The following is a 26,271-nucleotide window of genomic DNA, read 5'->3' as shown; positions in this document are numbered from 1 at the left end:
TCAACAAGTCATCACTGTGCTTCTTCAGTGTTGCATTTAGAGCAGACAGGGGTGCAGCAGGTTGAGCATCACTTAGGACGCTTTGCTTGATTCATTTCAGCACTCCCACTTTCACTTAGAAGACAGTGGCACATTATACCTGCAGTCCTGATGTTCTAAAATAGTGAATGTTTCCTATCATTTTTCCCCAAATTAACCTTCTGAGATGAGAACCACATTCTCACTAGGACTGCGCGAAATAGCCACAGAAATCCTCCAGATCTGAAGATTTCTTCATTTTATATTAAAAAAATTGTCTAATATTGCCCCCCCATTGGAAATTTTATAGGTTTTCATTAAAAAGCAAACCCACTTCTGAATGAAAAGGAACTTTATTTTGGAGTAAAAACTTCAAGATTGCATAAATTTGACATTTGGTTCAGCTGAAGTTCAGCATTCACATGAAAACACACGAACATGTTGGTAAGTCCTAGGGTGATCAGATGTCCCGATTTTATAGGGACAATCTCAATATTTGGGGCTCTCTCTTATATAGGTGCCTATTATCCCCCACCCCATCCCAATTTTTCACACTTGCTGCCCAGTCACCCTAGTAAGTCCTATATTTTGAGGAGGAGCCAGTCAATTTCCTAAATATTTTGAATTTCCTGAGCTGGAAAGGACCTAGAATGGAATGCTAATATATTTTCATAAAATTTCACCAAAAGGTTTGTAGTCAACCCCTAGATTCTGGCTGAGAATATATGACAAAATCACATGATAAAGAACAGGTCAAAGAGGAAAGGGAATATTTTTCCTTTCCATTTAACAGGTTGTGGGCCTGATTCACCACTGTTTTACCTTCCATTGATTTCAATGGAATTATACCAAAATACGACTGGAATAATGCAGTTCAGTGCTTTTATATTCCTGGCCTATAGCAGGATCCTACCTCCTGAAGCCAGGACTAGTGGGAGAACTTTCTGTTGCTCAAGGGAATGATCTGCTTTCAAATCAAAATGCTCAGAAGTCTATCCTGCTCAGGTTGGTCCTTATGATCGTGTGGCCTCCTTGAAAGGGGACTTTAAGGGGAAATGCTGGTAGGGAGATGTGGGAGGATGGAGGAACATTTGCAAACTCTGCAGGAGAGCTGACCAGGAACACCCCGGCTTTCTGTTGCTTTAAAGGTTTACTGGAGTTTTCGCCTTATCATCTGCTTGAACATCTTGAAAATCAGTATCTCTTTGTATAGTATCTGTCTAAAACAAACACCAGATGACACTACACAAGTTGCCTTTAACCCTACCAGATTGTTGCTAGAATCAAAATATGTAGCAGTCTACCTCTAACAGGAAGTACTGTATTTTTACTAGCATAACAACCATTAACATGTCAGTAATGTACTCTGTGTAAGAAAGGACTGTGTGCTAAAATCCACCAAACATTTTTGGATTTTCTAGCCCAATAACTACATCTATCTGAGAGGAAGAAAACAACATGGAATAAAAAAATGTAGAACCTCTCCAGGTGTCTGGCAAATGAGCAAGAATTTGCACTTCCCATTGATTTCCTATCTTTGCCTTGTATCAGAGGGGTAGCCGTGTTAGTCTGGATCTGTAAAAGCAGCAGAGAATCCTGTGGCACCTTATAGACTAACAGACGTTTTGGAGCGTGAGCTTTTGTGGGTGAATACCCACTTCGTCAGATGCAGGCGAAGTGGTATTCACCCACGAAAGCTCACACTCCAAAATGTCTGTTAGTCTATAAAGTGCCACAGGATTCTCTGCTGCTTTTATCTTTGCCTTGAAATCTTAGTTGAAAAGATTTTTACTTTTATTTTATGCAACACACATTCTTCTCCTTTCCTGCGCAAACTGTCCTGCACAATTCCCTGCTTGTTTGCCCAATTATGACGAATCCATTGGGCATCTAAACAAAGACTAAATATAGACCTTCCTCAAATAAAACTGAGTGGTGTCCAGGATTTGAATGTCCTACCTACAGCAAGCACAAACCCCATGCTGGGGATAGCAGCCTCTCTATCACCCCCTGGGCTGGAGGAGCAGCCACCATGGTTCTACCCCATGCTCTGCCTGCAGGATGGGACAAGGATTCTGCTTGTCCACTGCTTGTTTACTCCAGCTTTGTGAAATGTTGTGGTGTGTGTCTTTCACTCTCTTGTGCCTCAGTTTCCTCATCTGTAAAATGGGGATAATACTACTGGCCCTAACCTACAGAAGAGATGCGAGCATTACAAATTGTTTGGAATTCCTTGGATGAAAGGCATCAGAGACAGGCCAGGTATTAGCTCCTCTGATTCCTTTAGAGTTTTGTTCTCCAGGCTCGAAGTCACTGAGTTTTCTCCCTATACTTTTTCAATGCCTTGATCCCCACCCAGGTCTCCTGACACTCAGCAGCCTACTTATAATTGCAATGCACTGGTTATAAGTAGCAGTTTCCTTTCACAGTATCTTGGTGACCATAGGTTTCTAACTGCCAATGACATGCCCAACTATTCTTAAGTTAAAAGATTTATTCCTGTTACAAGAAATAGGATTTAGCTCTCACATTTTCTCTTCAGACATGTACTTTTGGAACACAGGGAGAGTAGAAGAAATGAAAGGTCCATCTAACACAGCATCCTGCCTGCAAGCAGCATCCTGAACCTTTACAGTTCCTTGCAATTTAGAGGAATGCCTTAAAAACACATGCAATGTACCTGACCTCTCCTCCTATCTACCACTGAAAGTTGCCTCTGCATGGGGTGTATACCTTGGAACATGGTTCCTGATTCCTTCCTGCATCCTTCCACAGTGGAACTGGATTAGCACTACTATGGTTAGGGCCCTTCATATCCACAAGGAGGCACAGAGCAGAAGGCATTATTCCTATAGTCATTTGTATCCTTTCAATTTTTTATCAACTAAGGTAATCTGTTTTCTGGGTTTAAATCACACACCACACACACACTTACTTCCCTTCTCTCAATCCTGTGCAGGGTTTGCTGATTTTTGTCTCCAAGACTGACAGCAGACTAGACAGAAAACAGCAGGGAATCAGATGATAAATCAAAAAAATCCCAAGGCCAGATCCTTAGCTGGTAAAAATCATTGACTTCACTGGGGTTACGTGGATTTACACTACCCTCCACCCCCCAGCATATTAAAAAAAAAAAAGTAGAAGAAAACAGTTTATAAAAGTGCCCTCCCTTAACTGGAAACAAACAAAACAAAATGGCCACACGATGGCACCATTTCCTCAGATGAGAAATCAAGCTACTACTACCACTACTGTCTTTATTACTTGAACTTTTTAATGTCTCAGTGAAAACTGTTTCTGCTGTGCTCACGTGTTTCCAAAGATACAGGAGTGAGACCTGCTTATACCAAATCCAAATTTGGCCCAGATTTCTTTTATCTGCTATGGATTTAAGGCTGTTTGACTAAAATCCGGGTGTTCTCTATTGCTAATATTTCCCTCAGAGAGCCAATTTGTATTACTCATAGGATATGCTGTACTTGTTACAGTGTATCATCTACTGAACAAATGGATAGAGCCAACAATGCCCATGAGGTTACTGTGTCTTTGAGGGTTTTTCCTTCAAGTTTAAAATGGAGGAATGTTTACTGGAGAAGAGAGGAATTTGCTTCCAGGAAAATGTGGGCTTCACTGGTGATGTATCTTTCTTCTTTAAGGTCCTTATTCAAAGCCCGATGAAGTCACTGGGAATGTTTTCATTAGCTGCAATGGACTTTGACCAAACCCTCAAGGTGCCCCTGAGATTGAAGCCCCATAAGAAAGGTGAGTGTTGGCTCTTCTTGCTCTTTTCTCTGCATTTGACTGCCGGGATTTACACCGTCAATGGTAACAGTCCTTAGGAGGGGAGTGAATGTAATAATTGGCACTGCTGCACTGATGACTGTCTCCCAAAAATGGTAACTGTTACCCTTAAGCGTCTCTGGATTTGCCCCTGTATCAATTACCTTTTCCCAAGACTGGGAGGAAGTGTATCAGTTTGAGTGTGGTTAAATATAGTAAGGCTAAAAGCCTGTGGGCTTTGATTAAAAGGAAAATATAGATTAAAACCCCTTAAGATAATTATCTGTTTAGAAGGTTTTTGCTCAGCCCAGAATCCCTCTATAGGGAGTATTTTTAGCAGTCTGTGAAGGAAAGGGAGCCTTTATAGGGAAGTAGTGTGTGGAATTTGTTTTATCTACAGACACAGCGTCTGATTGCAATAACTTGGAGTGGGGAAGCAGCATGTGAAAACCTGAGCCAGAAGTGGGAAAGGAGTTTCTGTCTGGACAGAACAGGGTGACCAGATGTCCCAATTTTATAGGGACAGTCCCGATTTTTGAGTCTTTTTCTTATATAGGTTCCTATTACCCTCCACCCTTGTCCCAATTTTTCACTGCTATCGGTCATCCTAGGACAGAACCTACCATCAGACCTCAGGTGATAGAGAAGTAACTGAGGGCGGCTAGACCACAGAGCGCTATATATACGTCCCACACACAGCAGGAGAGAGGGGAGTCGCGCATGTGTGGTCCGACGGGCACTGCTATTGAAGATCTCTGACTCCAGACACAAAAGAATTGCTGCACCTACAGTGGAGCACCCAGAGAGATATCACTTGAAGAATAATGCTTGGTTTTGTTTAGTTAGTCTTTTGATGTGTCTCCTTGATCTGTTAACTAAAGGGTAATTTTTAACTAGTAAGACTGATTGCTGCAGTAAATTTTCCAACCCTAGAAATAACGTAAGAGAGAGATAGAGCTCTTAAGAGTTGGACTGCGGCTTTTTTATGTTGAGTTTTCATGGAAAGGAGGGAGCTGTCTCCCCCATAAGGAACATCAGAGAGCAGGAGTGCACAGACAGCTATTGTGAAAGGTCCTTGTTCAGCCCCATGCAGGAAGAATCTTTGTGCATCCTTCCATCTCTGCATGGCTGTTCAGCAGCTGTTTATGATCTAGCCCATATGAGCAGAATGATAGTGGCACATACTCAGCATAAGACATGATTTTGTTTCTGGACATTTTACAGCCACTAAAACAATTTCTGTCCTCAGCTACACCTGTACAACCATAAGCAAAGGTATATCTCCAACATCGCCTCGTTTAATTTTGGTGTGATGTAAATAATAAAAACAGATTCAGCCCTAGGCTACACTTAGGGTTATTTGATGTTATTGGATTGAACTGTGGCAATAAGCAGATATTGCAGTTTTTAATATTCCAATAAAACATTTGAAACTTTTTAAAAAAATTGGTGTGATACATACACTGACACTAACAGGGGATACTAATATAGTGGATAAGTTATCACCTGTGGGTTAAATTCTGCCCTCAGTTACATCCCACACCCTTCTCAGTCAAGAACATCACCTTAAGCAGGGGGTTTCTCTCATTCATGTACTGTCCTGGCCCTACCTTTTCCAGAATGACTGAATGGAATCACAGCACAAGGTACACCTATTAAACTCAACGTGGTTGCATAAGGTATCCATGAATCTGTGTGGAGAAGTCACCCTTTTTGTTTTTATTTCCTCTAGCACACTCCTCCCCTCCTCCCCACCCCAGCCAAAAAAATATCTACATGTTACCACCCCTCTCTTCTAGGTATAAAGAACTTTTCAAGATTTTTAATAGATGTACAATATTGCCACACTTACATTGTCACTGGTTAAAACTCAAAAATAGCTTTTGGGAGACTACTTTTAACTCACACTACTTCTCTCCTGGGGGCTTTCACGGAGCAGCACTACCTCGCACATGTCACTAACTGGTACGGAGTATGCTGTGTATCCTACCTATGCAGAGATCTTTTCAGTGTTTAACATAGCCAAGCACAGTGCACAAACTAGGGATGCATGAAGGTTCTAGTATTTGTTTTTACATGTTTCATGGGCTTTGAGAATACCTCAAGGAACCTTTCATAGTGATGAATTAACTAGAGATCTAGACTTCTCACTGTTTATTTCAGTTCCTGAATGGTGGAAATGTAAGACTAGATCTCATGTTATTTTGTCCTCATAAATGACTCCATGAAACAACAAAAACATTCACAGCAAACATAAATACTGAGAGAGCACTGAACACACTGTTGGTGCCAATATAAACAGTAATATCTGAATTGCTATGGAACCCAAATGCACAGTGCTTCCATAAACAGATCGTTGTGTTCACTCATCACACAGAAAGGCTGTAAGACATGATCAGAAGCTTGGGTGGCACCCTTCAGTCACAAATACCTTATTTTCACTTCCATAATAGTTCAAAGCATATTGTATGTACTGTAATACTATGATCTGCTTTAGTGCCTTCCACCAGAGAATGAGAAAATGCTTTGTAAACATTTATGGGCTGTAATGACTAGGATCTCAATTTTATGTTTTAGTATCTCCAGCTGCACAGTCCATCTGATAGCCCTACTCAGTCAAGAATATCTCTTCAAGTAGCACCTAGGTTTTTCCTCTCCTTCAGGTGCTGACCAGCAGGGGTGACTCTAGGCACCAGCAAAGCAAGCAGGTGCTTGGGGCAGCCCATTTGCAGGGGCGGCAGCCCACAGGGATCCAGCCTGGGAGTTGAGAACCAACGGGGGGTCCTGGGAGCTGTAGTTCTTTGGTTAGTTCCCTGCATATAGAGGTAGCCCTGGAGCAGGGAAAGAACTACATTTTCCAGCATTCCCTTGGCCTCTATCAACAGTAAAGGGAGGGGGAGGGAGTACGGTAGCTGAAATCTCATGCTGCAGCTTGCTGTGAATAGAGAGCTCACTGCTAGAGCGGGGTGGCGCTGTGAATGGGGAACAAGTGTGCCCAAGGAGTAGAAGGCTTTGGCCCAGATATCTCTTTCAGAAGACATCCCCAGACTGGATTAGGGATACTGGTGTGACCTCACCTTGCAGCCCCCAAAGAAGGAATTGGGTGGACTAAATGGACAGTGCCCCTCTCTATCTGAAGCCTAGCAAGGGAGGTATGTGGATCCCATTAGAATTAAAATGAAAAAGTAAGGGAACTGGGGGTGGCAGGGATGCAGTGGAGGGGGAGAGCCCAGGGCTGGGGCAGCAGTGGTTTGGGGTGGGGAGCCCAGGACTGGGGTGGGGGCAGCCAAAATTTTTTTTGCTTGGGGTGGCAAAAACCTAGAGCCGGCCCTGATGACCAGGCCCTACCCTATGTGGAATGACAATGAGATCATGGCACAAGGTACTAAGGCTGCTTTCAAGAGAGAAAGCAAGAGAAATGCAGAGCAAGTGAGTGTGGAATGCCAAATGAGGTTTGCAAAAAGTTCCTAAGTTGGAGTGATGAGAGAACAGAATGGCAACAAAATCTACCCTACCAATAATTGTAACCTTTGGTTACCCAAAGTAGTTGGGTAACTGGACATGGTCTGGTTAATAATTCCTCGATCCCTTAAATCAATGTTTCCTAAAGTGTGGCTTGCACATCCTGAAGGAGTGCAAATGACTAGCCAGGAGGGGCATGGAAGATGTGTACCTTAAGATGAGTAGGCCTTTAACAACATGTGACAGCGCTGAAAGGGCTGTGATTACTTTTCATTTTCTTGATGGGAGACTCACCTTTCAAAAGTGTGGGAATTGCTGACATATAATTGTTGTATGAGACAACTCATTCTGGAGCATACGAGGAAGGAGCTACTCTTAACTAAAAGTCTTCACGCACCTGAGTAGGAGGTGGCTCAGGAAATATATGTAGTTAAGACATCAAATTGCAGCGACCAGAAGATTATTAAGTTTGACACCCTTGCAGGAGGATCATATCACACAAGATAGGCTCTGACATGCAACTTCAAGGAGGAGGATTATTAAGAAAATTGAAGAAATTAGTCTGAAAGAGCTTGAACGGAAAAGATAAGAAATTAAAAATCCATAAAATCAGCAGGGAGGTGGCCTTAAAAATCCTTTATTAGGATCAATATGCATATCCCAGGACAACAGCAACAACTGAAAAAGGAAGTGGAATAACACCAGGATGGTTAAGTAAAAAAGCCACAAGAGTTTATTAAGGCTGAAAAAGTTTCCTTCCAAACATGGAAATCATGCCTAAATGATGCTAATAGAACAGAGCATAAACTGTACAAGGCAAGATGTAACAGAGAGATTAAAGAAGTGAAGAGGAAATTTTAAGAAAAATAGCTGAAGGTATAAAGAAAGTACTGTAATAACAAATTATTTAAATACATCAAAAAGAAGGTCACAAGGCAATGACTGGTGCCTAAGAAATACCTTAGATAGCACGGCCAGACGGATTAAATAGAGAAAAGACTTAGTGGGTTAGGTAGGCCACTGCTGCGTAAAAAAGGTAGGGTAATCAAAGAGGATACAGCAATTTCACATTCTATGTGATTTTTTAGCATTGGTTTTCAGAATGGAGAATGATGGGGCAAGGAAAATGATCTCAGGGTAGGAAGGTGATGGCACTGTCCAGGAGAACATTATAAAATAAAGAAACAAACAAGCAAAGAAATAAGTAAGTAAATAAATAAATAAATAAATAAATAAAGGAGTGGGTAATAGAATATCTTAAGAAATTAAACTGTAATGGATGGCATTCATCAAGGAACTATGAATGAAATTGCTGAGCTACTAATACAAGTATGTAATTGAGGGATTACAGGATGACTCACACCTTTGAAGAGTGATACTAATGGGTGACCTTGAGAATTAGAGAGACCAGCACATTCCACTTGAGAGTCAGGAAAATAGTTGGGAAACGTTAGTGTATAGCTATAATGTATCTAGCGGAGTGTAATGTGATTCACAAACAAAAGCATCACAGTACTGCCAACCCCAAGTGTCCAAAAATCATGGGAGTAATAAATAAATGAATACAATCCTGGCCCTTTTTTGTTGCCTTCTGGCTTCTGAACCTTTAGGATACACTGGGGACACTTTTCAAGCTTTTCTCTGCAACCACGAGGGCTAGAAACTCTTTTTTTTTCTTTCAAAAAAGGAAAGCTGAGATTCCCATGTAATCATTCCACTCCAGGAGCTGAGGCTTTAAGAAAAGCACCAAATATCATGAGACCTGATAACACTTCATCAACTTAACATTAATGTCTCTTAAAAAGGGAATTAGCAATTAAGGTCATTACATAAAGTTTTCAAATGCACCTAAATGACTTACGATCCTAAGTGCCATTGACTTAAACACCAATGGAACTTAGGAGCCCAAGTCACTTACGCGCTTTTGAAAATTTACCCATTGACTGTGTAACTGAAATACCATTCCATATCACATGCAGTTTAACAAAAATATAGATGAGATAACTCTTAATGTGAACATGCTGTCTGACTCTGCACCCAAGGAAGTCAAGAGGAGTTTTCCCCTGGAGTTCAATGGGAACAGGACAGGGGCTCTCCTGAGGTGCATTCTGACAATGTGTCCCAGCATCTCCCCTGTGCTGTGCTGAGCTGTAAGGTCCCAGTGCAGTCTATAGGAGAGTTGAGCAGTGAAGCCCAGGAGAAGGAGACAGGAGGCCAGGAGGATACACATCCATCTTGTTCCTACTACAGAACCCCAGAGGGGGGACATATAAAAATTAAAACATAAAAACTGGAAATGACAACATTCCACTAACCTGCAACTTCACAGAACCCAACATAGCACTAGGCAAAACAGCCCCACTGAGTCACAAGGAAGGTATATAGACTCGTATTGATCGCTCAGGAAAAATACCATACTGCGTTTCCTTCCCCACTACCTCAGTGCCCTGTAGAGTTTAGGAATCCTGAAGGGTAATTGTCTCTCTCTCTCTCTCTCTCTTCCTTTCTCTTAAAGGCCCTGTGGAGTTTAAAAGGCAAACAGCCATCAAAATAAAAAAGTCAGATTTTACTAAGAGAAAAATGCAAATAGAATCTGGTTCAGTGTTTCTGTCCTGGTCTGCAATGCTGTGAAGCCCACATCTGGATCTGGACAGGCATGAAATGTGGGGATATACGGACAGAGGGTTGTGGTTCAGGTCCATCGCCAGAGATTAAAAAGTGCATTCCTTTCTATATGCAAGAACTGTCTTGGCCCCCAATTAAAAATAAATGACCTCTGCATCCCTTCATCCCCTCCACCTACTACTGCTGTTCCATGTTTCTTCTTTATCTTGTCTTACTTTCCTGCTTGGACTTACACTCACTGTGACAATTTACCTTCAGGCCAGCCCCCTTTTCTGTGTCCTCTTAAATCATAAACCCTATACCACCATTTTTTTCAATAATCATCCAACCGGCTCCTCAGTCCCATGGAAACTCTTTGCTAAGGTGTTGTCTTTCCCTTATCTGTAACAAATTCCTTCATAGATGGGCCGTCTTTGCCCTTCCAATGTCTCAGAATATCGCTTTTAACTATCAATAGACACAAAGAGATTCAGCTGCACCATTCCTGTGGGATTCCTATGAGTTTAGACACATCTGCTAAGATATATCTATATCTAGCAGAGTCTGAATGAAGCTTTATTTGTATTATATCCTTAGGCATTTGTTGAAATTTTCTGCCGGAATGTTCTTATCTATTGGCACTCCCAAAACATAGGTCCACATAGTCACTTATGTTTGAACAGCTCCAGTGTTATCTACACTTTTGAAAACCTAATCTATTCACATGGGGCCATGTTCTGAAGTCCTTATTCACTCTACACACATCACAGCCAAGGGGAGTTTTGTCCAAGTAGAAAGTGGAGTATGGCCTTAGGTTTTGGCCCCTGCTAACCATTACCATTTGCTCTTTTGGTGATTAGGAAAGTGTGTGGAATCTGTGCACCATCTGACAATAGCCTCATTGCTTCCTTGTAACTATTTATGAACATATAGGGCCAGATTTTCAATGGAGGATCTTAGCCTCTGTCTGCAATTTACACCCAAACTCTTCACATTTCACAACTCTTCACTCTGCACACCAGTATCTGCATGAACACCATGAGGTATTTAAAACTCTAACGTCTGGTATAACTCCAAGGGAATTCAAGATACTGGCTGCTACCTGCAAAGCCCTACACAAACTAGGACTCAGCTATTTCAGAAACCACCTCTCCTTCTGAACCGCCATTCCACCTGCGTTTGCCTAGAATGCTTAAACTAATCTCTCCCAGCAGGGAAAGCGATGGGAGCTTCAAGCTATGCATTCTAGATTGAGAGTCCTTGCTTCAGGAATTTCCTCTCACTGGTAATATGTCTAAGCCCAAGAATAGGAACATTTAAGACCCAGTCCTACACGGGGCAGAGTCAATGTGACTTCAGTGGGGGCTGATGGCACACAGCATCACACAGGATGGAGCCCTTAAGAGAGCATTGTATAATACATCTCTTTGCCCACACTTTTTGTTAACTGCTTGCCTCAGCACCTTTGGCATTCAAACTAATGCCTAAACTTTCTTCGTCTTTGTCTTTTAAAGATGAGGTGCAGCTGGCTGTCATGGTATATTTGCTACCTATATTCAGGAAACTGCTCTTAAGCTGAGCCATGTACAGAGGTCCCAGATACTCTGGGAAACATCGCCTTGTAAACGTTTATTGTTTTTTCATGAACAAGTGATTGCACATGTAAAATAGTGAGTGCATGTTCCAAATCTGATTTTGAAAATATTGTCCATAACATTCAAAGCTCTTTTCCAAATACATGTAAAATAAATAAGGATTCATGTAACCTGCTGTTATAGATTCAGATACCCTGGTACACTGATCTAATGCTTCAACCACCTTACACAACAAACCCAAATCCCAGTCTTATCCAGTGACAGGCATCTCAAATTTGAAGAGCATTTTCTTTTGCACCAAAATGAATGGTGCTTCCTTTTCCATTGTCTCATGCCTCTTTCTCTTTACCAGGTCACTGGGCCAGCTTTAGGGAATGATGCTGTTTATTGGTTCTATTCAAATTGAGATCTCAAGAAGAGGCTCATAATGAATAAAGTCAGAAGGTGGCAGGAATGAATTGCCACTGAAGTGATCTGGATAGCAATTATCCCAATAACTTGGTTGTTTCCAAGACTGGCCTTCAGGCAGGTTGTTTAAATTAAAAAAAGAAAATTATATCTTATTTTTTACCTGGTATTTTTACTGCCATGCCCAGATTTTCTTTACATTGACCTTCACAAAGTTTATCTGGTTTCTGAGTTCTTGGAAACTGGCTTCCTTGTCTTACTTTTTCCGCCCTTGTTCATTTTACAATATCTTAAAAACACTCCAAAAGAGGTAAACTACATCCCTTAAAAAATGATGAATGTGAGGGCTGACATAACCCAGTGAAGGGATGGTTGTAAAATTTCAATATATTGAAGATCTGCTGTGTATTTCTGCCTTTTCAAAATCGAGTTCCAATTGCTCATTTCCTTGTTTTGAGGTTTTTTGGGTTTTTTAAATATTTCTTGGTATCCTGGATGAAATGGAAAAGAACATTTTTAAAAGGCCGGGAAATCTGTGCTGACTCATCTTTGAGTTAATACACTGAAAACATATCAAGAGCAAAGGTGTCTGGCCTATCTGGTTGCATTGGGCCTTGAGTCCTCCAGGTCCCCAACATTCTTTGCCTGAAGCCCTGTTGCATCCCGGGGTCTGCTAGAGATTTGCATTCCCTAATTGCTCTCCTCCATTGTGGCCTGGGTTGGGGTTGGGGTTGGGGTTGCAGTCAGAAAACAAGCGGGGATGAGGAGAAACACAGCTACATGAAGATGAGGAACCCCAGTCCTAGATAGGGAGGGGGCTGGTGGGGAGCCATGTGGGCCAGCCCTACATACCTGATCTGTGCAACTCTCTCAGCTTTCTTAGGCTGACTGAATAATCACGACCTTATCACAGAAAACTTCCTGGAAAATATTCTGAAGATAAGTGGACCAAAAAAAGGGAAGAGGGAAAGGTGATGAGGCCTTGCTGATGACATTATGGAAACAACACGCATCAGGCTGGGAAAGCTGGTCCACGGTGTGGAATGGCATTTCACTAGCTCCCAGCAACTCATCAGTACATTGGTGTACTCACAATCAGATGACCCTGTGTGTGCGGGCAGGTTTGTTGGTGACTGTGATGAGTGGGTGAGGGCTGGGCTCAGAGGCGGAACAGCTTCAAGGTTCAGGCAGGGAAGGCCTGGCTTGGCGCTGCTTGCACCCGTCTGAGTAATCTCATTCTCCTCAGACGCCTTCTGGTTTTCAGCTGTCTTGGGTTTCTTCCTGAAAATAAACAAAGAAACCTTTGAAGGGACTAACTGCGTATTTGGGAGAAGGCATTTTTAGAATCTGTTAAAGATAACTTGCTTTTTTTTCTTCTTAAAGGGAGGTAGGAGAGAGGACTCCATGCCTCTTGTTTGGAAACAAGCTGCTCCTTGTTTTCACTCTGATGCAATGGCCCTGAGACCACATTAAAGCATATAGACCAAGTCAGAAGCTCCCCATTCTGCCCCAACTGACTACATATAAATTAAAACCTGTCTGAGTGCTTTACACAGTCTGAGCTCCATGTGACAAATATTAATCAAGGCTGCATCACTCTGAATTGAAAGTTATACAGAAATATATAGCAAATGGATCTGGAAAACAAACAAACACTGATGTTTCCAGGTCAAGAAACGTGAAAGCATAAGCTGGTGCTTTGTGAAGAAGATTATGGGTGCAGGGGGCAAGGATGGTGAAAGGGGGTAATTGAGAGAGGCAGAGGTCATTTATACAGGTGAAGCAATAAGATTTAGAGCCTTACACATCCTGCAATAGCCACACTGCATGCTGGCTTCCTCTACCTCCCTTAAAATTACCAAGTCTAATATTTATACTTCTGTAGTGCACTCCATCCAGGACCTCAAAGCACTTTGGAAAGATCCAGAATGAAGTCTCAGAAATCCCATGTGAGGTGGGTAAGCATTATTATCCTCATTTTACAGGTGGGAAAACTGAGGCATGAAGAGGGAAAGTGATTTGCCAAAGGGCATACAGCAAGTCTGTCACAGAAAGGAAAAAAGCCCAGAGCTCTGTGCTTTAAATCCTAGAAAATGCTACCTCCCTCTTTATAGAAGTAAGTTACGGCTGGAGCTCTAATTGCAGTGTTTAGTTTGCAAAATCATTGTCCTGGAGAAGCAATGACTTGTAACTTTTGGCCAGCAGACATACTACTGTATGTCTGGATCCAGGCAGGTGCAGTGCTTATGGAAGTGAGCAGAAAGTTAGGAGGGGTAAACATAACAATTCAGGTACTACCTGCCATGGTGGCAGGATGTGTCACTTACTGCTGTTCATAGGTACAACCTAATGAAGCCTGATTTCAAAAGCTCTTCTTTGGCCTAGAATGATGCCCACTTAAAACACAAATAACTGTTGAAGAATGGAACCTTCTTAAAAATTTTTCTCTACAACAACGGCTCTGCATTATTTTTCACCCAGGGAGCCTTCCATTTGTGTTACAGAAGCTCTGAGGGTTCTCCTGTTGTTTTATCCAGTTTCCCCACATCACAGCAACCATTCTGCAAAACAGTAGACTTTCCATCACCGTAATTCCTTAAATGGCTGGAATGGTTGCTATGTCAGCAGCCCCTTCTGAAGTGCCTATTGCCCTGGTAAATGCAAATAAACAACACAACCAGATTTCTCGTATATCTCCACCACCAAAATCCTCACTCAACGTGTCCTGCAAAGATACAGGCTCATTAAGACAGCAAAATTATATCTTTGAGAAATAGTCCTGCCTCTTGTCTATCTTTTTATTTTTTTAACAGATTTTAGAAAACCTGTTCTAGGGTCCAAGCACCAGAAAGGGGTGGGGGGAGGAATAGAAAGAGATACACACAAGAAAGAAAGAGCATCTGTCACACAACAGAGAGCAAAGCCACTTTGCCATTAATCAAGAACATTGTCTCTGGTTATATAAAAGAATTATATAAGCCTGGCATATCTGAGGGCATAGCATGTGGAAGCTCTTGTCAAACCTTGGTGGCTGCCAGTTCTAGTTGGTCACCTTCAGAGGGCAGCAGAGCACCACCTGGCTCCAGGCTACATTGCGGTAAGACAAAACCTCCCTAGAATCTTCCTCCTGGTCACCATGCCAGAGGTTAAGTCTGCCAAGCTCCTTTTTTTTTTTTTTAAATTCTTTGCCGTAAGTGTTAACATTACATACTCCAATGAAGTGTCTCCTCAGCCGGAAAATGAAAGCTCAAGTGAAAGAAGTTGAACAGGCCTGCCCGCAGCCCACCCCACCGCAATAAAACCCAGCCGAGCACCCAAACCCAAAGTAAAACAATAGAAAAAAGGAAAGAAAACGTGAAAAAGAAAAAGAAATAAAGAAAAGGCAGACACTGCATGAAGAAACACAAAGCAAAACTGGGTGCGCACACACACACACACAGAGGCATGGAGAATCAAGGCCAACCACCCCAGGTTTCCTCATGCCTGAGTGACCGTGTTCAGTGGTCAAAACTACATGGCTGCAGGCACCTGTCTTGTGCTGGTCAGTTCTGCTTGGACCTCCCAAATTGGATGAAAAGCACAAAAACATTTTGGTCTTCCCACTGCTCATGTTTCTGTTCCCAAAGAAGCTGGTCCAGGGTTTTAGACAGGAGTTTTAGGTGAATCGAGTTAGTTAGATTTGTTGTTAACCCCAGAGGTGCTGGCAGCTTTAGTGTATTTTATGTTGGGGGAGCTGCCTTTCCCAAAATCAGAGGCTTAGTGCAGTGGAGAATACTGCGTCCCGTATACTGTATGGTAGGGAACAACATACTTTACAAATATGTTGAAAATATAATGGGCCAAATTCTGATCTTACTTACACCAGAGTAAATCTGAAGTAACTCTATTAGCTTCAGTTAAGTTACTCTAAATTTGTATTAGAATAACTGAGGCTAGAACTGCATCACTGTAAACTGCATGAAAATCAGACAGTTTTGAAATATTGTAAGTATACTTCATACAGAGAAAGGTCTGAAAAATAAATTGAGCATCTCGGCCCCCACCCCCCAATTCCAGCATGCTTGAAATCTGGATACCAATTCTGATGCTAAAATCTACTTCTAGCCACACAATCTATTGCCACACGGCAATGTATTTTAGAAACTTGAGTAAGGAAAGTATGAGAGCACTTCAAACATTATCACAGGCTAACTCTTGTCACATTTCCTAGGGCTTGTAGAGAAATATCCCCCCTCTTCCGCTCATTCCCAGTACCTTTCTCCCTCTGCACATGTACACACACACACACACACACACCTCTTTCACAGCACTGTTGTGAAGCTTTCAGGCAATGCCTGTTCTTGTTCAGCCAGCAGTGGATCTGGGGGCCCGGGGTGGTTGGAGTGGCTGAATATCCCCATCCTTGGTAACAGATTTACAACATCTAAGGGTTTGTCTTTACTGCAGTTAACCCGAGCTGCAACTCAAGTGTTGCACCTAACTCATGTCCCATCCTCACACACAAACCCCGTACTCGAGTGTGTTGATGGTTTTAACTTGAGTTGCCTGACCTGTCATGGAGTACAGGCAACAGCTCATATTAGTGCAATTCGTCAGCTTCTAACACTAGCACTCTGAGCTGCTAATTCAACCACTCTGTGCAGCTCAAGTATTAGTTTGCAGTGTGGCTGCTCTCACTCAAACTAGGCTAACTTGAGAGGAGTTAACTTAAGTGTAGATAACTTGAGTTAATTCTGCAGTAAAGAAATAGCCTGAGTGCCATATTGCTAAATAATTTCTACTTCTCTTGCATCATGAGCACTCAGAATCAAGAACAGAGGCAGGTTAGAAAATGTTTCAGCTATAAGCTAAAAAACAATGAGGAGTCAGGTGGTACCTTAAAGACTAACAGATTTATTTGGGCATAAGCTTTCCTGGGTAAAAACCCCCACTTCTTCAGATGCATGGAGTGAAAATTACAGATACAGGCATAAATATATATTGGCACATGAAGAGAAGGGAGTTACCTTACAAGTGAAGAACTAATGTTGAAGGCCAATTTAGTCAGGGTGGATGTAGTCCACTATAGGCTGTGGCTCCAGTGACATTATGGATAGCATCCTCTACCCCCACCTCTAATCTCTTTCCTCTGTGAATGGGTTTATTTGTTACCATAGCTCTCAAGGGAGACAGTATACTACCAGGAGGCCCTCACAACAGAAACCATTCCAAATCAGAATGCTGTGGCACTACTACCTGTATTCAGTGGAAAGGGAAAAGAGGCAATGATGCTGTTTGGCACCAGGGAAATACGTGTTCACAGCATTACTCCTCTCCTTTCTTACTGATCAGAGAGCTTTCCCTGTATCTGAGTAACTGAAACATATGAGAAGGAACCAGCAGGAGGAGGGAAGCTCAAGTAAGGGAAACATCAAAGCTAACTTAGAATTTAGAGAAAACTTATTAGAAAAAAGGCTCGGCACTCACTTTGATCAGAAACTACCTATGTAGGAGCGCAGGTACTGAGACCTTATAAACAGTCCTCTCCTCATTTCTCCAGTCCCCAAGCTTAGACTCCTATAAGTCAGTGCTATGGACAGGCAGCAAATCCTGAACTGTTCATTACACAATATGTTCTTATCTCCTTATTCCAGGAGGTAAATTGGAGCACTGTCTCACCTCAGTCAGTAGCTTCAGAATGTGACCGCTGGTTGGCTGTGTCAAAAGGAATGGAACAGCTGGATTTGGTAGGTGCATAAACAATGGGAGAAGGAGATAACAATGACTGTGGTTTGGGTTTGGTAGGAGGGGCAGCTTCTCTAAGTGACCATGGAGTAGTCTGACATCATTTCAGTTTGTACATCTTCCCAGATTCTTCCTCTGAGCTGGTTACAGTGCTTGGCAGTAGCACATCATAATTTCACCTATGGGTGTCAGTGTAATGCACTTCTTCAGTACATGTGATCATGTTTCCTTCTAGTAACAGCCTATTTACTTCCAGCTAACAGAGTTACTCAGTTTCATGAGACTATGAATCAAGCCCCAGGTGTGGGTGGTACCAGGTTTGATCCCCAGGGAGAACCATGCTCTTTCTCTGTATGTGGTTGTGCTTTATTGTATTAGCTCTTCCAGTCATTGAAGCTGAGTCTGAAAACACTCAAGGCACCATCATCATCATCTTTACTCTCAATATACAGGAAAACAGGGACAAGACAACTGGGGGAAAAGGACACTATGGTAGATAGCCCTGATGTACAGAAGCCTAGAAGTTAGACATGGCAAAAACTTATTTATCTTACTTAACTAGTCAATGCAGGATTGTTCCTTAGAGTTCATTTAGTATGGTTTCATCCAGTCTACTTTTAAATGGCCCGTGTAATGAGGCTTCTACCCAATTCCTTTGGAAGACTCTTCCACAGCCAGATACATCTCTTGGGAAGTAAAAGCAGCAAAGAATCCTGTGGCACCTTATAGACTAACAGATGTTTTGGAGCATGAGCTTTCATGGGTGAATACCCACTTTGTCAGATGCATCCGAAGAAGTGGGTATTTACCCATGAAAGCTCATGCTCCAAAACGTCTGTTAGTCTGTAAGGTGCCACAGGATTCTTTTCTGCTTTTATAGATCCAGACTAACACGGCTACCCCTCTGACTCTTGGGAAGTGTTTCATGATATTCATCACTTAAAATATTTCCCCTTCTTTTTTGGCTATATACTCTTCAAATATCCATAGACTGTTATCATGTCCCTCCAGCCTCTTATCCCTCCGAAGTGCCAATATCTTTTTGGTAACAAAGTATCCCCCCTTTTATGTATATAAGCACCGCAATATTCTTTCATAAAGGTCTAGAAACCTGACATCTCACAATAATGCAGCTTCAACATGATTTTAGGCACTGAATGTAGAGTAGCACAGATTTTTTTGTCTGTCTGTTTTAAAGGCAGAATGGATCAGAACTGATTGGGTGTGGTAGACTCAGAGCTATACAGGTAGGGAGGCCAATCTCCTTGCCTCAGGATGCCTCTCAAACCCAAAATTGTACTTATTTTTCTTGCTACCATATTGCATTGCAAACTCACATGCAATTTGCTGTCCAGCAATCCTCCTCAGTCTCTTTCAAACATTATGTCTCCCCAAGTTTCTCCCTCACAACAATTATCTGTGTTTGGGATTAATTTCCCCCAGATGTATTAACATGTCACAACAAGCAAACCTCTCAGTCTGGTCTCCCTCACAGACAGGCAATTTAGTTTGCTCAGCTGCTAGCATTTCCCACATGTCAGCTAGTGAACATTTGAGGCCCCTTTGAAACAGATATCGGCCCGAATCCCAGTTCTGGAAATGGACCCAAATGCTCTGTGTCTGAGGTTCTCCACTTTTAGAAGAGTGTTAAGCCCATTTCAACTGATGTAGGTTATTAAAGGGATTCAATTTCTCCTGGCTACTCTTCACTCCGGCGTGATCTGGGATTAGTGTATGAGACAGGGCAGCTGAGTGGTTTTTTTAATGAGTTTCTACTAGTTACTTCCTTAAGCCCCATCACAGAGCACAGCACACTATCAAACGGCTAAATGAGCAAGGTATAGGGTGAGCCCAAAGGTAACCAAGATGCCTAGGGCCTTTCAGATCATCATCTGTTAGCACGGGGAGGCAGTGAGCTGGTAAAGGTGGAGGCTAAACTCTCCAGTCTCTAGAAAAGGGACTTATTTGCAGGCAGAGCTGGGGTGCTATGGCAGCAGAGAAAACACAGAGCAGGTGCCTGCCACATTCTGTAGAGCAAAGCTTTTCAGTGAGAAATATAAAGCTGAATTATTATTTAATGGTCAAATTATGATTGGTCTGTGTGAATGCACTGGGAACGGGAGGTGACAAAAAGGTTAGAATGAGCCCTGCCTTCCCTAGTACATCTGTAAAGGAGGCAATCATAATAAGACCATTTGCACTCCCGAAGCACAAGGGGTCAAGCAGAGATGCCACATAACTGTTGATAGTTGGGGCGGGGGGGCACAATTTAAAGGTTTTCGTGGTATGCAGCGGTGTTCAAGGCAGAGCAAATAAACCCTAGCAGAAATCTGAGGTGGGGGGCACGTGGCTCCAAGTGACCGTCCGCATAGTCAAGGATATGTTAGCACTGCTAGCAGCCCTAAGGAGTGTGTCTGGATGGACTGGGTCATGGTCAAGCCCTGCTCCCTGGAATACCAGCTAGTGCTTGGAGGACAATGCCAGGGGATTGCTATTGATGTAACAAAGACTGCTACTGACTGTATTTCCGTCCTCCACATTCCAAGTATTACGCCTAACAGAGGCATAATGTCTACCTCCAGCCACTGCCCCCTGAGAGCAGCATCTGTAGTACCCAAGCAAGCATTCCACCGGCTTTTTGAGTCATAATTTGGCTTTAATGCAATTAGTGCACACAGTATATATATAAATCGAGGCTTCTGTTTTAAAAATGTAAGACAGAGCAAGCTATTCTTCAGAATTTTTAAGCAATATTTTTTGAGTGTTTTACTACACATTCATCTCCCGCCTGCATGTATGATACTCATGCCACTCCTGATCTCAGTCCTTCTCACTGTGAGTCCTGACCCTCTCTCAGAGGTGACATTGACAATATGCGATGTGTGGTTAGAAACTGACTATGCGAGACAGAGATACGAGTACGTTCAGTTAAAAACCAACCAACCCACCCACCCTGAGAAAAGCACAGAAGTCTGACCAGATACCTGACCACAAAACTAAGATGGAAAGATACACAGAATTCTGACAGCAGCACCATAAAAAGTTACAAGAGACAGAGAAATCTGAACAGAACACAAAACTGGAATGGGAAGGAGGGAGGCTTGATCAAAATGGCATTGGGATCCAACCCAAGCCGGATAAAACTATGTGAGGCACAAAAACCTGTGCATTGAAGCAGGAAGCTACAAGTGAGAAGTCAATTTCCCTAGAACAGCAAAAAAAAAAAACAACCAACCAACCAAACAAAAAAAACCCCAACAACTGTATTAAGAGGAACAGAGATCTGGTGTCCATTACAGTTTAAAACTCTAAGATTATGCCCTCTAGGGCAGCAGGTAAGAGATCATTTCAGAACACTGTGAAACTACAAGAGGCAGAAAACCCTGTGAGAACATCAGGAGGCTTCACTGAGAAGCAGAGAGTCCAATCAAGCTTCTGCAAAACTACAGTCATACACAGAGACCCAACCTGAATTACACAGAACTACAAGAACCATTGAGACTTGACAAGAGCAGCTCAAAACTTTAATGAGCTGCAGGGAAACCAAACTGCATTGCACGGAACTGCAACAAGAAATAATATGCACTGATTGCATCAGACTAGTAACTCTACAAAAGACAAAGAAATCTAATAAAAAACAGGGCAAAACTCCACTGAGAGACGTGAAGACAACTACATTAAACTTGAGTAGTAGGCAGGGAGTCCTACCAGACCAGTGCACAGCTAGAAGATGCACAGAGGTCAAAACACTGCTGAACTACATGAGGCCAATACTTTCCACCTTTTTTACTGGTGTGTTTTTTACCACTTCCCAGGTAAATGTTTAATGTAAAATTTAGCTCGTGTTCACCAGCAATGGCAAGGTGTTGGAGGTTTTCGGGTGTTTTTTGTTTTTGTTTTTTGTTTCCTTTTTGCTGAAACAAGAAGTCTTTTGTAGGACATAAAATTTACTTACAGTGGTTTCCAAATGGTGTCACTCTTCAGGTAAATCACTCCAAGCCTTGGCCCTAGTGCAGACATTCATTGGGGCAGGGGACAGAGAGAGGCTGTGTCTGTACTGGAAAGAAACAAAAGGAAAGAAGACAGGGGAATTGTTAATAATTTATCAAGAGTGAGAGAATTTGCTACAAGGTTAATCAGTATTCTCCACATCTATATGGCAGAGTGAGGCAACCCCAGCTGTAAATGAGGATAGATTCCGGTCCCTAGTCTCCATGGCCTAACATCCAAACTATTTTGCATAGGTAAGATAGGGGGAATCAAGCAGCAAACTGCCACACAATAGAATTTCTTCCTGGTCTTGCAGGTTGCCTACTATGACTGCAGCTGCACTAAGCACCAGCAGGCGCCGTAGTGCAGGAAAGGCACTAGAATTTTTCCCATCGTGTCATCTAACTCTGCTCAGAGGAGAAGACAGAAAGAGCTGCCTCTAAGCTAAAATACAGGTGAAGGAAGGAAAAGGACCTGCCTTCCTCCTCCTGCTTTCTTTGTATCACAGAAACAGTGGCTAAAATAGAAGTGTATCAGTCCAAAGGCAGAAACTCCACCTACTTCCTCATTTGGACACCAGTGGGTGCTACTTTAGTGACAAAAACCAACCAGGGAGATAATTTATTCTCAGTCTTTCAGCTAACATCAAACCTTAGTAGCAGTTTTATGTCTGAAATGTCTTCTCTGGAGGCCATACCCTGCCCAGAGAAGGGAGTAAACTCAGTGGTCTAATACAGAACGGGCCCCATAAAAACCCTTCAGAACCAAGCATCCTTGATATTTGGTAGAAGGGGGAATTCAGCATCCAGACCTGACTTTTGCAATGGTTCCTGCTTTTGTAACTGGCTAAACCAAATCTCTGGATCAGAACTCTACAAAATATTGGGATTTTTTAAACGTTTTGCGATTGAATCCATCACTAGACTAACAGGACTTCTCTTTCTCTAACTATTATAATCCTTTGGTAGTTGGCTGTGGAGGATGGAAGCGCATCTTAATCCAACATGCAGATGACAAGCTAAATCCTGCTCACTTTACTCATGCAAGTAGCTCCATGGACATCAGTGTCTCCAATCCTGCCCTCACTGAAGCCAATGGTGCTACTCGCATGAATACAGGATTTTCAGTAGGATCAGTAAAGAAAAATGAATATTTGCTTTATCAACAAAATCAAACAAACCCACAGGTAAACAAAAATGATACAAAGTGTCACTGTTATTTCACAGGTAATTAACATTACTGAGCAGGTCAGAATGTATGCTAGGAAACTCATCACAGTAATATTCAAAACCACTAATCAATATAGCAGACACATTGGAATGAGTGCCTACCAACACAATTAAGTATCCTCTCAGTGCATTTTAGATGACACTGTAATACTGCATTTCACAAAGTATACTTTCAGGATCAGTTTAATGTGCACCTTTTGTAATAATGATGGCTAATGGCAAGCTGGATCTGTATAAACAGACATACGATGCACCACTTGGCAGTTACACTTCGCAGGGGCTCAAGCACACATTTTCTCTGAGGTTCCAGTTTTTGTAGACACACAGCCCTCCCTAAAGTTTGTTTTGAATTTCATATTTAAACAAATTTGAAAGATCAGTCCAAAACTTATTCAGAACCACCAAGTTTCACTTGTATTTGGAGTGGAGCCGTAAGTCAGCTCCTGATTTGCTTGAAGCGTTCACAAACCAGAGTGACAAAAGTCAAGGGTTGAATTTCAAGGGTGTAACGACGCCCAATATGTGCACAGTTTTAGATTTCATTGCTAACATTTAGCATAAGATTTCCTTTCAATCCTTCTCCCTGCTTACCTTGTTTTCCATACACCCCTTATCTCCCCTTCTATTAATTTCGACCTTGCTCCTATGTACATTTCATCCATGTCATTCTGTCTTTTATTCTGCCCCTCTCCCCACCTTTCTATAGTCTAAATCCTGAAGTCCTTACAGAGGATCCAATCCTACAGTTTATCTGCATGCTTAACTTCCACAGTAGATTTTCAGGCAGAAAGACCAAAGGATCAGGCCCCCAGTCCTTCTTCAGTCAGACAAAATGTCTATTGACTACAAGTTTCACACAAGTCAAGACTAAGGAGGGACAGAGTTAGCCATATGTATTTTGTTACACCTCTTTCTTTCTACAGATACAGACTAATACGGCCGCTACTCTGAAACCTCTTTCTTTCTGTGTCATTTGTTGTGCCTCTGGTGTTTGGGACTCTAATCTAATCGATCCTTCGTTCTATTGGTGTGGCCAACACTCACTCTGTGGTTCATAACCAAATGTGCCAGGAAGAAAGGATGTTGGGGATGGGCTGTTCCCAATCACATATGGGAATCAAGTATTGAACTCCCATCGAAAGTCAACTGGATTTAAGAGCCTTACTCCCTTTGAAAAACCCCACTCTGGGTGAAGAGAATGAAGAAGATTGTAAGTCCCAGAACACTTAGCCAGTTTCATTGTTCCTTTCTTCAGAGCTTCTTGTATGGCCTGAACAGCTTGGCTGTTTTCATTTAATATTAAAAACATACTGGAGTGGGATACATGACACAGATGATTTCATTTAAAATATAAAATCAATGAAACTGAAGGTTGATCAGACCAGGGGAGNTAGAGGGCGGGGGGGGGGGGGGGGGGGGGGGGGGGGGGGGACACGGTGGGGAAAGCAACATCCAGAAACACTCTAGGAAAGGGGTCTTGAGCCAGACTGGAAGGCTAATAGATAACATGGATTTTGGAGCATGAGAACATTAGGCAAAAAATAAAACATCTTTCACAAATAACAGTAAGGAAGCAGGGGACTGGATATCAGGATTCCTAGGTTCTCTCTGAGATTCTGCCATTGACTCACTGTGTGAGTTTTGGAAAGTCACATAGCCCCCCTGCACCTTGGTTCCTTCTCCTATAAAACAAGAATATTAACATCTACTCCACAGGGTTGCTGCGAGGCTTAATTAAGATTTTGAAGACAGAGTTTCTTCCATGAATGCACTATGGAAGTACAAAGTATTAGTTAAAAACTTTCCATTAATGTTACTAACTTGGGTATGTTATACATATTTCTATATATATTTACATGTATTCCAACCCACCCAAGTCTTATTTAGTATTTTAGAAGGAGGAAGACACATTAGTCATTTCATTATTTGTATTAAAGAAGGTTCATTTATGATAGCAATGAGGTACTTCAGATTGTGATTTAAGAGGTGCACTTTAGGTCAATTTCTGTGTTGGCTTCAGTAGAGTTGCAAGGGGCATAAAGCCAGCACAAAATGTGGTCCTTTATAACAGTGCTGATGATTAATGGGCTCCCTTACCATAACTCCACATCCTGATGCTCTAATCCTCCTCTTTCCCCTTTTGTAATTTGTGTCTTCACCCTTCTTTATTTGTTTGCTACCTTACGTGAGTTGTTCATTAATCAGCACCATTGATCAGAAATGATCTGTCAAAGCCTATTATTTAAATTTCACATAAGCATTGATGTTCCTACTTTGCTCCTAACACAGTACACACAAACAAAATAATCTAGATGTATCCACTTTCTTGTGGCTTCCTTTCTTGTTAACTTAAATAGCAGCAAACATAAGCTTCCTGCCTTGTCTTGGATCTGAACCTGGCTGTTTTCAGGGGTTGTTTTCCTGAAGGACCCCTCTTTCTTTGTCCCTAACTCTAGTTCCTTTTGCCTCAGATACCCCCCCAATTCCTTTTCTACTTCCTATTTGGAGCTAATAAAGCTCACATGATCTAGATGCCATGGTCAGTCAGCAAAACAGCTCTGCATTTCTGTGCAGGGATTCAGCACCTGATGTCCAGATCTGGAGTTATTCTCTCTCAGTGACACATGGTCAAATGGGCTCAATTTTGTAGTGAAAAGCTGATTTTTGAGATTGCCAGTGCTGCAAACCTGCACTGGGATCTGTAAATCTTTGTTTCTTTCTGCCTCGTATATCACCCCCCGCAAACTGGTTTGTTGATGATGTGTGAGGCAGCAAATAATCCCACTTGCTGTCCTCATGTGGTATTGGTTCTGCAGGACTAAATGGCAGTTAGAACTTGTTTATGTCATTAAAAGGAGCAGATCGGATTCTGAACACACATAGGGTAGATTTCTTGAATAAGAAGGGACTATTTTTACAGCCACTTTCTTCATCAGAGAGATATTTTAAATCTGGGTTGTCTATGCCAAGCATAGTTTTGGTCTTTGTCATTATTACTTTTTGGAACTGGACACACCCAGAAACATATTTGGGTGAAATTCTTCAAGCATCTGCAAGGAGATGGTGCCATCCAGAATATCAGGTTCAAGAGCTGTCTAGTGGCACAAATGAATGATTCTAGGTGCACTTTACTAATCCTTTGTAACAGGATGATATGCACCCTGAGTGCAGACATCAGTGTAGAAGCTGGGCCCTCTTCCTAGCAGTCAGTAGATAACCAGCTGTGCTGCTTTACACCCAGGAGGGAGAGGAAGACAGAATTCTGTGTGTATACATAAGAACATAAGAACGGCCATACTGGGTCAGACCAAAGCTCCATCTAGCCCAGTATCCTGTCTGCCGACAGTGGCCAGTGTCAAGTGCCCCAGAGGGAGTTAACCTAACAGGTAATGGTCAAGTGATCTCTCTCCTGCCATCCATCTCCACCCTCTGACAAACAGAGGCTAGGGACACCATTCCTT

General features: G+C 42.2%; 1 protein-coding gene across 16 annotated transcripts in view; it reads right to left on the bottom strand.

The window, feature by feature from the left end:
• The window catches only part of ZBTB20 (zinc finger and BTB domain containing 20), a 644,993-nt gene that overhangs the window by 24,705 nt on the left and 594,017 nt on the right, over window positions 1-26,271 (bottom strand). For 15 of the 16 annotated variants that reach the window (XM_075072201.1, XM_075072197.1, XM_075072200.1 and 12 more), the window contains 2 exons: window positions 21,547-21,648; window positions 12,961-13,148 (listed from right to left, as the gene is read on the bottom strand). In XM_075072201.1, the coding sequence (XP_074928302.1) occupies window positions 12,961-13,148; window positions 21,547-21,611 (253 nt within the window). In that variant the 5' untranslated portion in view covers window positions 21,612-21,648. Of the gene's footprint in view, window positions 1-12,960; window positions 13,149-21,546; window positions 21,649-26,271 lie in introns of those variants that run through there. The other variant, XM_032776820.2, reaches the window with a different exon arrangement.

The sequence above is a fragment of the Chelonoidis abingdonii genome, chromosome 1 (assembly GCF_003597395.2).
Source record: "Chelonoidis abingdonii isolate Lonesome George chromosome 1, CheloAbing_2.0, whole genome shotgun sequence".
Lineage (NCBI taxonomy): Eukaryota > Metazoa > Chordata > Testudines > Testudinidae > Chelonoidis > Chelonoidis abingdonii.
Note: the sequence above shows the minus strand (reverse complement) of the source record. Positions and strands in the feature narration are given on the sequence as shown.